General features: G+C 45.5%; 1 protein-coding gene across 2 annotated transcripts in view; it reads left to right on the top strand.

Annotated features, from left to right (window-relative positions):
• The window catches only part of MATN2 (matrilin 2), a 606,908-nt gene that overhangs the window by 497,973 nt on the left and 96,716 nt on the right, over positions 1 to 12,219 (top strand). For both annotated transcript variants that reach the window (XM_069621407.1, XM_069621408.1), the window contains exon 13: positions 9,341 to 9,754. In XM_069621407.1, the coding sequence (XP_069477508.1) occupies positions 9,341 to 9,754 (414 nt within the window). The remainder of the gene's footprint in view (positions 1 to 9,340; positions 9,755 to 12,219) is intronic.

Here is a 12,219-nt window from a genome sequence, read left to right on the forward strand (position 1 = left end):
GGTCAAACAACGAAATCCGCCTGGAACTAAAACCATATCTTAAGAAAAAACTTGGAGGCACCTCCTTCTACCACTTAACCGCAAAAACCTGGAACAACATCCCAAAAGAAATAAGAAACACCAAAGATCACCTAAAATTCAGGAAATTACTAAATACCTGGCTCTTCAACAGCACAGACTCACACTAAAAACGGAAACAACAGAAAGGAAAAGAATGACTAAACTTAAGAGGACACTGACAACACCCAGAACCAACTAAGAAACTCCCACCACAACTAGACAGGTAACGCCAAGTCAAATAAAACACAAGCGTCACCCATTAAAACAGAATCAACAACCCCAGCCAATTCCAGCCAACATCCTCACTCTCCCCATAATTGCTACCAGGTACCACACTGCTATCAAGTTTTCTACATGTTAGCAATCACCACACTCGAACTGAGTTGTGGACTTTAGCAGGCACACTGGCCGTATGAGTGGAAAAGGAAGGCAGGTAAGGTTATGAAGGTAGTTGATGGAAGTGGAGAGCAGATGTGAAAGGGACTGTGAATACCGGACAAGTCCAGATCAGGACAGAGGTGCAGAAATGCCCCCAAACCCCTTCGGGAGAGATTACCCTAACCTCGCCCCTCAGTTTGAGACAGAAATGCCAACTAACCAATCCACTAACAATTTCCCCCTCTGCATACACCTCTCAAACTCCAAACCAAACACAACCACAAACCTACAGCACAACAAACCGCACAAACTTCACTACATTGCAGCAACAAAACAAAAACCGCACATAGACTCACACAACAGTACATGACTACTACCGGTCGGAAACACCCGAGGCCCAGCCAATGGACCCACCGGGCTGAGGCTGCCAACAGCATATCACCGCTCTCTTGCACTTTTCCAGCTTCCTCCCACTAACTCACCCTCCCTTTCCCCTTTTCAGAGCCGACAGAGCGCCAGGGGACCACTCCGGTGGTGATAGTGCGTGGTACAATTGTCCTTTAACATTAACATAACCTAGCTTCAGCAGGAGGTTTTTTGGGCAGTTTTTGGCCTTGTGCAGTATTTCCTCATTTTCCACACCCCGTATTTGTGCAATTTGGACAATACTGCATTTGGTATTTCTGCATGTGGCAACACTGAGTTGCGCAGTCCGTAAACGCGTGCTGTAATTGGAAATGCCACCTATTTTACTATTACGGCACATTTCGAAAGGAGGTCGAGCATGCTTTTAACATTACCAGTATACCCATAACGGTATCCAGTGATATTATCGCTGGTGAAAACATTGCCGGGACTCGATATTTTTTTTAAAGGCACTTCCCAACAATTTTCCCAAAAATTCTAGGACTGGTGTTTAGTTATATAATTGCAACTGTCCTAAAATATGTTGAGGAGGGTGTCTAGTGCCTTTAAAAAAAATATCGAGTCACCTTCGATGTTTCCACCAGAGATATCATCACTGCAACCGCAGCACAAAGGCTGAAAAGAGTGCAATTGCGTGGTATTAATCGTGACCCCTCCCCTTGTTAAGATCAGAGTGGCAGTGGAAACTCTTCAACCACATGTATTCAAACTTGGTATTTCCAGTTTCAGGGGAAGAGTGGGAAATTTGACGCGATGTTTGTTGCAATGTAGCGTGGTATAAATCACCCATTAATAAATAGAAATGACACGAAAAAATGGCTATTTTGGCACAATAGCATGTTCCTCTATAGGTCCTCACAGTTTTGTTATAAGCATTGTGCTGGGGTTTTATCAGATCGCAATGCAAACATATCATGTAGGCCCTGATCCTAATACATTCATACTGATATCAAGAGCAATAACACACAATCGAATGCGATCACTAAAGAGGGTCTCTAGTAACTGGCATTCTTGTGTGTTAGCTCACATTCGAAATGTGGTGCAGTGCAAAAGTAAACAGCATACATGTTTTAAACCACAGCTTTACAACTTATCTGTACTGCCTCGTGCTTGCGAGTGTTTTCAATGCAACATCGTTTTAGGGCTAGATTTGAACACTTTAGCACTAGTGCAATTTTGCACAGTATTTAGTACTAGGGTAAAAATTGGCTTAGTGCAAAAACCATGGGCCAGATTAAGAGTATGGAGGTGCGGAAAAAGTGGCGGTTAAGTGGCAGCAATTCTGTTAGAACAAACTTTACTGCTTCTTTACCGCACTGACTTACTACAATATTTACTGAGCAGAGTTATCACTTCTTGCAAATCTGCAAAAAATCCCCATGGACTGCTATGGACTCCAATAATGGGCCTTTACACTGTCATACCACCATGGGACCGGGTGGCGGTAACGGCAAATGGTGCGCATTTTTCTGCCCAGGGGTGGACTGGGAACTAAAAGAGGCCCTGGAAATAAAGTTCAAAGTGGCCCCATATGACACATTTTCAGCAAGCCCAATGCTTTTCCTATGAGAAAATTTGGAAATACCACACAAAAGAGGCCCAGGGTGCAGAGGCCCACCGGGAAATCTCCATGTGCTTTCAGTGCATTTTAGCACTATGGCAGTGTTTGCCCCAGTGCTTCTACCATGTTAAAATACACTTGCACCAGTGCAGTTTCTGTAATATGGACCCAAATAGTGTTTTTGCAAATGCATGTAATGTGGATGTGCGTGCATGTTTAAATGGGACATTTTGGGAATTATTGGAGTGTTAAAAGGTTTTGTGTGCTGTTATTTTTGGCGAGCGCGTTTCCTGACAATGTGATCCCTTTGAGAATGTCCGTGAAGGCATAGGTCAATCGTGCGAGTAAAACAGCAACATTTGTATTGTATTCGTCATTCATATAGCGCCCTTTCGCCATTTGTATGGCCACAATGCGCTTTTGGAAGTACTGCCTGGGGTTTCTAGGTATTGCTGGGGACTATAGCCGAAGAGCAGAAAATGTGAGTACGATTTTCAAAAAGTCATGCAAGTTAAGAACAAAAGCACAGAGAATGTGCTTTTGTTCAAGGAATGCACGGGTCAGCTTCTTCATAGAAATGACCTGTGCATTTCTAGAGACTGTGCAAAAGGGGTATCAGGTAATATTATCCCCATATATATGGTCGCCGTATATAGTATCTCCGGGAAAAGGTTGTGCTGATATTATATGGGTGACCATATATATATAGGGTCAGGGGCAGGAAAAAAAAAGAAAAGAAAAAAGTTTTAAAAAAAGGGTTTGGGGGCTGCAGGGATGTCCCCCGCATGTTCCATGCAATAATGTCCCCACAAAAAACTGCCATTTTCCGGCGATATTTTTGTATAGCGATATTTTTGAGGGGACATTATAACATGGAACCGCAAAAGGGCAAATAATACATTGGCGAGTCCATTTTCATATAAGCCTTAAAAGGGCCTGTCATTGTGAAACGTTCAAAAATAATAAATAAAGTATTTCTCTTCCATTTGGGTCATAAATGACCATCTCATGTATTGCATCTCTGTGTCTCCTAACAGCATGAACAGGGAAATGTGTTTTCTTTCTACGCATTTCAAAGCGCACCCCGTTAGTGAATGTGAGATGCCCTTTGCAATGCACAGAAATGACCACCACAGTGCATATACACATTTCAGCATCTCTTTGTAAATTCTGCACATTTGTGGTGCAAGTTAAGAGGATGATCGAGCGCATCCTACCAATTGAGACAAAACGTTTTGCAAATAGGGCACTAACTGTATTATTGTAGAAAATAATACATTTAGAGTACATGTGTCACTAAACACTGTCACGTATCGTGAATTTGACTTTTCAATAAATAGAGGACATTGGCTCACAAGTGATGTTGCCCTAGGTGAGCCAGTGAATGATTTAATTCGTGATGTATCCCTTGGCGTGCGTGCCAGCCAATCAGGAGGCCAGGAAGTTCTTCCAATATCCTCCCTTCCCACTTACCCCATTGTGGCCACTGCTACCACCGCTCCTTCCCCTCTGCCGCGGATGGCCGCCATGGAAAGGGAAGAGGGTCTTCATACGGAGCACCGTCTTACCATTCCATGGCGGCCATCACGGAAAGAAAATACTTTGAATAAGCCCTGTCCCAGCCCATGGGACGGGTGCTAATAGCGTTAACCAACTGTTCCAAGGGCTGGAACAGGTGGTAATGTCCCGGGGTCCTCGTTAAAAGCCCTCGCTTGCTCTGGCCCTGCCGGTCCATTACCACCCGTTCAAGCCCTTTGAACAGGTGGTTAACACCACATTAATGGGTAATACTAATATTAATTACGCTCAACTCAGATTTGTTTGTTTGTTTTATAAATATATGACATATAATGATAAATTATATAAAATATATATTGTTGAGGAATGATATACACAAAATCAATACATGTGGTCAAATGGCAGCATCAGGCCTGGCAAAATACACCTAGGAAAGGAATTCATGTTGTGGCTCTTCATAGTGCAATGTCATGTATAAGGGCAGAAAAACAATCCATTTATATGTTGCTTCGATTTCACCAAGCGCATTTCATGAGAAGCGAACAACCATGGTCAGTTGGGCTACTTCATATCAGTTGGGCTAGTTCAATGTTTCTATCGGTGTAATCAACTAGAAGACAAAGAGACAGGTATGTCATAAAGCCCCACAGAGCATGGTCTTCGTGTTGCATGCTTTCAATGTGAAAGACAGGGGGGCATCTGATTGGAAGAGGTGGATCTAGGTCACATGGCCTAAGCCTCGCCCACCTGTCAATCACTTTAAACTGTTTGTGCCTTCCTGGTTTGTCGCTCGTTTTACCTACTTAAGCTGTCCTACAGCCACTTTTCTTTTACAGTTGGTGAGCCGGTGCAAGTGGATCGAGGTCACATGGCCTAAGCCTCGCCCACCTGTCAATCACTTTAAACTGTTGGTGCTGTCCTGGTTTGCTGCTCGTTTTCCCTACTTAAGCAGCCCTCTGGCCTCTTTCCTTTGCAGTTAGGGAGCAGGTGCAAGTGGTTCTAGGTCACCTGGCCTAAGCCAAACCCACTTTCTTAGCTCTGCCTCTTCCGTTCTGCACTTAACTCTTAGATCAAGGGTGTCTCTGCCCGGGCGTTGCAAGTGAAGGGCAGACAAAGAAAAGGGCAATTCCACTTTGGACCTGTTCGGACCAGGAGGACCCAGGGCCTGAACCCCTGCTCAGACAACAGGTAAGCTCACGCTGACATGTGCTTGCTCCCTCAGTACCCACAGGCCTTCCCCACCATGATCAGGCAATGCCAACATCAATGGCATTGCCCCTCCTCTAAGACATGGACTCCGTAAAGCAACAACCTCGCCCGCATTAGCCCCAAGTCCATCAGCACCCCTCACCATCCACAACAAGGAAATTGATGCTCGCCAACATCCGCTCAGCTATCACCCATGCAACAGACATCGCCGACCTCATCACCACACACAACCTTGATGCCATCTTCATCACAGAGACGTGGCTGACACCCACCTCCAGCCACATCCTAGACGTCCTTTTCCCCAACAGCTAAAGGATCCAACACAGAGACCGACCAAAACGACAGGAGGAGGTCTTGCAGTCATCCACAAGACCTCATTTCCTTGCATCAGACTGGACCATGACAACATTGGCTCCTTTGAAGTCCTCTCCTGCCACTTCCCTCTCTGTCTAATGGACACAGTCCCCTTCCATCTCATCTACAGACCACCCAAACCCAACACCACCTTCATCAGAGACTTCACCAACCTGGTTACCACCATGGCCCTCACGCACGCCAACATCTTCCTAAGCAACCTCAAGCTCCCAGGCAACAAGGCCACCAAACCGTTGAAGGAAGCACTCCTCATTCTTCTCAGCACCCTAAGTCTCACATAGCACACCAAACACACGAGAAAGGTAACATGCTCGACCTAATCCTCATTGCACTGTCTTCCCTCCACTACAGCTCGCCTCTCCTACTTGACTGGTCTGACCACTTAGCCGTTCCTTTCAACATCCTGCACACCACCCCAGTCAAGCACTCCCAGAAGAAACTCATCAGACAAACATTCAGGTCCTTCAAGAAGCCCTCACGGAAGACCTCGCCAACCTCCACCATAGATGGACCGAACACCCACAACCGAACTATGACTCTCAACCAAAAGCACTCAACAATACACTTTCAGCCTCATTCGACCAACATGTGGATCTGAAATAACGCACCTGCAAACCGAAACCATCAGCACACTGGTACATGCAAGAACTCACCTCCTGCAAAAGAGTCATCAGAAGAGAAAACCTGGCACCACTCCAGGGCCGCATCCGACCTGGTGTTCCTCAAGGATCTCTGAGCAACCCGCTGACAACTCATCAACACGGCTAAGGCCTCCTACTATCAGAACACCATAGCAGAAGCTGACAACAAAAGTAGAGCCCCCTTCAAAGCGGTCAAGCACTGCGTCAACCCACTACCCCGCCCTGCCATTTCACACTCCATCGAAAAGAATGTACCGCCATTAACACCTTCTTCATTGACAAAATCAGCAAGATTTGCTAGCGCATGGACACCATCTCTGCATCCACAGACCCACCTCACGTCCTTCCCCGTGAAATCTACACACCCTGGACAACATTTAAGACACTCTTGACAGAGGACCTGGTAGAAACCCTGGCAACCCTCAAAGCCACATCATATACAGATGATATACTCCCAGCATCCATCCTCAAGGCCCTCCCTACAGAAGCTCTCCTTCCCTACCTGGAGATCACCAACAGCTCCCTAACTCAAGGCACTTTCCCATTGACCTTAAAAACAGGACAAATCCTCCCTCTACCAAAGAAACCCATTCTGGATGCTGACAACCTAGCTAATTATCGCCCCATCACCCATCTTCCCTTCCTAGTTAAGATCATCGAGAAAGCAGTAGCTGCACTACTGCAGCAACACATTGACACCAGCAATCTCCAAACCTACCAATCTGGTTTCAGCATGGAGACTGCAACCCTAAAGGTGGTCAACAACGCCCTGAACATCCTTAATGACGGCCACCCCTGCCTTTCTGGTTCTACTCGACCACTCGGCCACTTTCGACACAGTAGACCACCATGCGCTTACGGACACCCTGCATCGGCACATGGGGATCAGAAACCTTGCCTTACGCTGGTTCAAATCCTACCTCACCAACCGCCAGCAGTTTGTTCAGATGGATTCCTCTAGATCGCTGATGCAACCCATCACCTGTGGAGTCCCGAGGGTTCCATCCTATCCACAGTGATCTTCAATCTATACATGGAGCCACTGGGAGCCCTCCTAGCCACACACAACATCCATATCCACCAATATGCCAATTGCACACAGCTATGCCTCAAGATCAACTCCATCAAGGGCATCCATAGGCTCAAGACTTGCATCTCACTGAACCAGTCTTGGATGTCCAGTGCAAACGTGAAGCTCAACCTCTCCAAGACTGAATTCCAACTCCTCACCAACACTGAACACCCAGACATACAGTCCTGGCTATCAACCATGAACTCTGAGGGCTTCACACCTGAGCTCACTTCTGCACCAAGTCCCTCAGGTTCCACATGGACAAACACCTCCTCTCCTTCAAGACACACATAGCTAAGCTTGGTATCAGCTCTCCCTCCTGGGAAAGTCAAGCCCCTCCTCCATCCAGACAGCTATAAATCCACTGTTCAAGCACTGGTCCTATCTCACCTGGATGCAGTGAATGCACTCCTTGAAGGCCTCCCGTCGTACACCCATGTACCCCTAAGAAGTGTCCTACATGCGGCTGCACACCTCCTCAACGGTCTACGCAGATACGACCACACCCACCCGCCCTCATTGACCTTCAATGGCTCCCACTGCATGCACGAATCACCTTCAAGTCTTGCTGCATCATCTATAAGACAGTCACCCTCAAGTCACCCAGCTTCCTTGCAGAGAAACTCAGCATCATCGGCAGACAGCGCACCGGCAGACAGCGCACCACCAGAAGCCAGGACACATGCAGACTTGAAATCCACTGCTGCAAAAAGGAAACAACCAAAAAACAAGCCATCTCTGCCTGTGCCCCAAGATGATGGAACCTCCTCCCCGTCAGCACCAGACTCGCCCCCACGCTTCTACAATTCAGAAAAGAAATCAAGACCCACCTCTTCAAGGAATCTCTCTGCCTCAACCCCTAGGACATCACATAGTCCCTCTCCCCACCTGACACGCTAGACGCTGTCTGCCCCTCTTCTCCCGGCCACACAGTACAGCTGTACCCCTCCTCTGTGCCCCTCTGTATCCCACCCCCACTGTATATCGTTTCCGTTGTTACCTCTAAAAAATGCTCCATTATGTATCTTTATTGCTGTAAACCTCTGTAAAGCACTCCGTTGCTTCTCGAAGCTAGGTCCATGCTCAATGAATAACATAATAATAATAATAAAAGACATAATGTGAGGGGGCAGGATCAATCAGAGGGGGCAATAGAACACATAGATGCAGCAGATGTTAGTTACCATAAGACAATGATGTAACAATTCATATCCAGCATTCAGAGGCTCAGCAGACATGCAACCCTTAATTTAAACTGAGCTCCAGCTCCAGCTCAGCTTGCATGCCGCTCAAGCCCCGCTGGTGGAAATCCACACGTAGCCTGACAAAGCGTCTGGCCACAACTGGTTTTCTAGACCTAGGGTGCATGGAAATGGCTTGAGCGTCAAGAGCAATCACAGCTAATACAGGAGGGACTGTAAGCAGAGGCCCATGGAGGATGTCAGCCATTGGTGCACACTGCATGATGTCTCTCCTCTCTCGCCAGGGATATCGGGGAACTATATGGAAGATGTTAAATCTTCAGATCTTGGCACACTTGTGGCATATTCACTGCATTACTGAATAGGATAAATATTCACTACACCTTTACAACAGCATGTACTACAAAGCCTGACAAGGATCTGGAGGGAGTGACCTGGGAAGGGGAGAACAATCGGAAAGATATTTAAAGGCTGTAAATTCTTTCAAGCTGTTAATCCAATTTAGAGGAGAAACAAGTTGGCTTGCAAACTTGCACTTTAGATGAGTCATATACAGACTTTTCTGTGATTCATCATATAGGGTACATCTGTTGTGTGGTAGGATTAGCTCCTAGGATAAAACCAGTATACAGGCAAATATGCAGGCCTTTTGGCAATAGAGGCTAAGCATGTTCATATGATGTCATTGGCACAGGATTACCTAAACCGAGATCCTGACGGGACGCACATGTTGTTGGCAATGCACTGTTATGTCTTGATAATCCGTGGCAGATTTGGTGTTGAAACTGGGTATCATCGCTTCACTTGAACTAATCGGTCAATTTCTGATCATGACTGTGGCTTGAACTCCTCTGCCTGTTGAGCTGCACTGTATAATCGTTCTCTTTTTATTACACAGAATGTACTGAGGGTCCGATTGATCTGGTGTTTGTCATCGATGGTTCCAAAAGCCTTGGAGAAGACAATTTTGAAATAGTGAAGCAATTTGTGAATGGGATCCTGGATTCCTTGGAGATCTCCCCCGAAGCTGCTCGGGTGGCTTTGCTGCAGTACTCCACTAGGGTACGCACAGAGTTCACCTTAGGACAGCACAGCTCAGTCAAGGACATGAAAGCAGCAGTCTCCGAGATGAAGTACATGGGCAAAGGATCCATGACTGGACTTGCCCTCAAGCACATGTTTTACAAAAGCTTCAGTGAAGCCGAAGGAGCAAGAGCATCTTCTTTGAAAGTGCCCAAAGTGGCCATTGTGTTTACAGATGGGCGAGCGCAGGACGATGTTGCTGACTGGGCTAAAAAAGCAAAGCACCATGGTAAGCTGACCTAAAATATGGTACTTCTGCAGTAATGTTTTCTTTACAATACAATGTCAATGTTAAACTATAAACTGTAATGTGCAGTAAAAGCCTGCCCTCAGTCACTGCATACCAACCACAACACTATTGATTCATCACCAATGGCTGCAATCAATTCCTCAAAATACCCTTTACAGAAGTAACTGGTGCTGGGTCAGTCTCCTGACTAGTTGTGTTGGTTGTCATATTTCTTGGTAGTTCCTCAATGATGAGGATCAATGGCATCATGCCAAAATACCTCAGTGCTCAGGGGTGTCCTTTGTGTGTTGCCTATTTTGAGAGGTTACTGATCTCATTTCTGATCTAAGGAAATGTGTGTATAATTGGGATTTTTGTTGAGAATTGTTCTGCACTGTGTAGGCGTATCTAAATTAATTAGGACACTGAAGAATCATTGTGGGTAATTGCTCTCTTCATTGATTTATATAGTTTCCTACACTGCTAACAAATGTTGCAATGTAGGTTGAAGAGAAAAAGCTTTTCTTGTTATTGTGCATTCAATACCTCTTAATACAATGGTTCTCAGTGTTTCCTTTAATCCACTTCTTCAAAAGTTAGCTGGTACTCTTGTTAATGACAGCTCTTAGGAACTTGTGAATATGGGATACTAATTAGAGCAAGTTTCACCAGTACAGGTGTTCATGATCCGTTAAACTGTGTTGTCTTAAATGGTTTTATCAATGTTCTCAAGGATTCTACTCAGAGTTCTTAGTGTGTAAGCTATCTATTTGTCCTCAATGTTTCAATAATGAGTTTGAATGCAGTGAAATGTGTGTAGGATCAGTGAATCAGTACTAGGCTTTGGCATTTTCAGATCTTGCTGATACATTCTACTATATGTCTGTCCTTGTACGCTGATTTATTTGCAGTACTGTATAAGGTCATTGGCTGAAAGAAATGTGTGAGTTTAAGGCATTAGTACAGTGAAGTTGAAATCCCCATAGAAAGTGATGTTGCAGCACTAAGCATTGAGTAGTTATGAGAAACCATCCAAAGGGCTATCTTGATCTTGAATTTTAGCATCCTCAAAGTTATGATTGGCAGGTCTGCTGTAAAAAATTAGAATTTAGAATAGCTACAGATGTCAAGTGATTTGCAATTGAGGGCATTTGGATATCAGGGTAGCCTACCACAAACTTTGCCTTTGTGGTTGATTTGTACAATGGAGAGTATTCTGGCAGTATATAGTCTTCGAGGGTTTGAGCAGTAGGCCTCATCCAGATTTCTGTGAGGGTGATAAGGTCTAGGCTGTGTTCCTATATGAATTCTGAGAGTTCTATGTGGTGTGCATTTGTTAACCTGCAGTCGCTAGGTAACCATTTAAGAGTGGTGGATATGGTATCTGTTTTATGAAGGTGCAGGGTTTGAGGTTATTGATCTTTCTTCTTCTATTTCTGTATAGTCACGAAGTTGGTTGTTGGAAAATCATTTTTGGGATTGGGGGTTGCTATTGGTGAGTAGATTGATTTCCATGAAAGGAGATAGATTTGGTGTCGTTCTGCTGCCATCTGTCAGTATTTATCCAGTCCCTTATACGTATGACTTATACAAAACAATGAGCACACTTTTACAGCATGAGTCCTTTTTTTTTTTGAAAATGTGGTTTTATTGGAGTTTTACAATTATGACATAATTCAAAAAATAATGCAAACATTGGTATATATCAAAGTGAGGTCACAACTTTCCCACCCCACCTCCCACAATCGCCCCCCCCCGTCCCATGCCATGGTTAATGGTCGATAACAAGAACAGGGTCCAGCAAATCATCTGAAGATGCAATGCGAGCATAGGGTTGCTTCCGAAAGAAAGACGGTGCTCAAAAAACAAGGTCCAACATATAAAAGTCACATTTCCTGTAACAATCGATCTCTTCCCAATCCAAGGGGGTCGCCCCGATAGTATTGTTCCCATCGAGAGGGCCGTCTGAGCTGATTACTTATGCCTCAGGCTATTTTCCCATATTTCTCAAAAAATGGCAGCCATAGGGCCTCGATGTTAGATTTGGATTCATCGATCAGGTGGGTAAGATACTCCATATCATAGATTGCCCGTGTTTTTGCTACCCACTCCCCCTCCCCAGGAGGTCGGGGTGATTTGCATTTTTGGGCCCAGCAGCATCTAGCCGCGACTAGCATGACCTGCAACATATGGTCGTGTTTCACCTTGGGGCCACCCTCAACCTCAATGCCGAACAACACCAGCCAGGGGGACAGGGTTCGCACCATTCCATCCACTCCTCTTATCCATGACAGGACCTCACTCCAGTAGGTCTGTGCCACCTGGCACTTCCACCACATATGCACATAATCCCCCTTTTCAACGTGGCATTTCCAGCAGTGGGGGTCATAACCTTTTCTCATTCTGGCTATCCTCTGTGGGGGGTAGTGCCATCTGTGTATCAACTTCAGGGCCTGGTGGCGGTA

The sequence above is a fragment of the Ambystoma mexicanum genome, chromosome 5q (genome assembly GCF_040938575.1).
Source record: "Ambystoma mexicanum isolate Mex_15411 chromosome 5q, UKY_AmexF1_1, whole genome shotgun sequence".
Taxonomy (NCBI): domain Eukaryota; kingdom Metazoa; phylum Chordata; class Amphibia; order Caudata; family Ambystomatidae; genus Ambystoma; species Ambystoma mexicanum.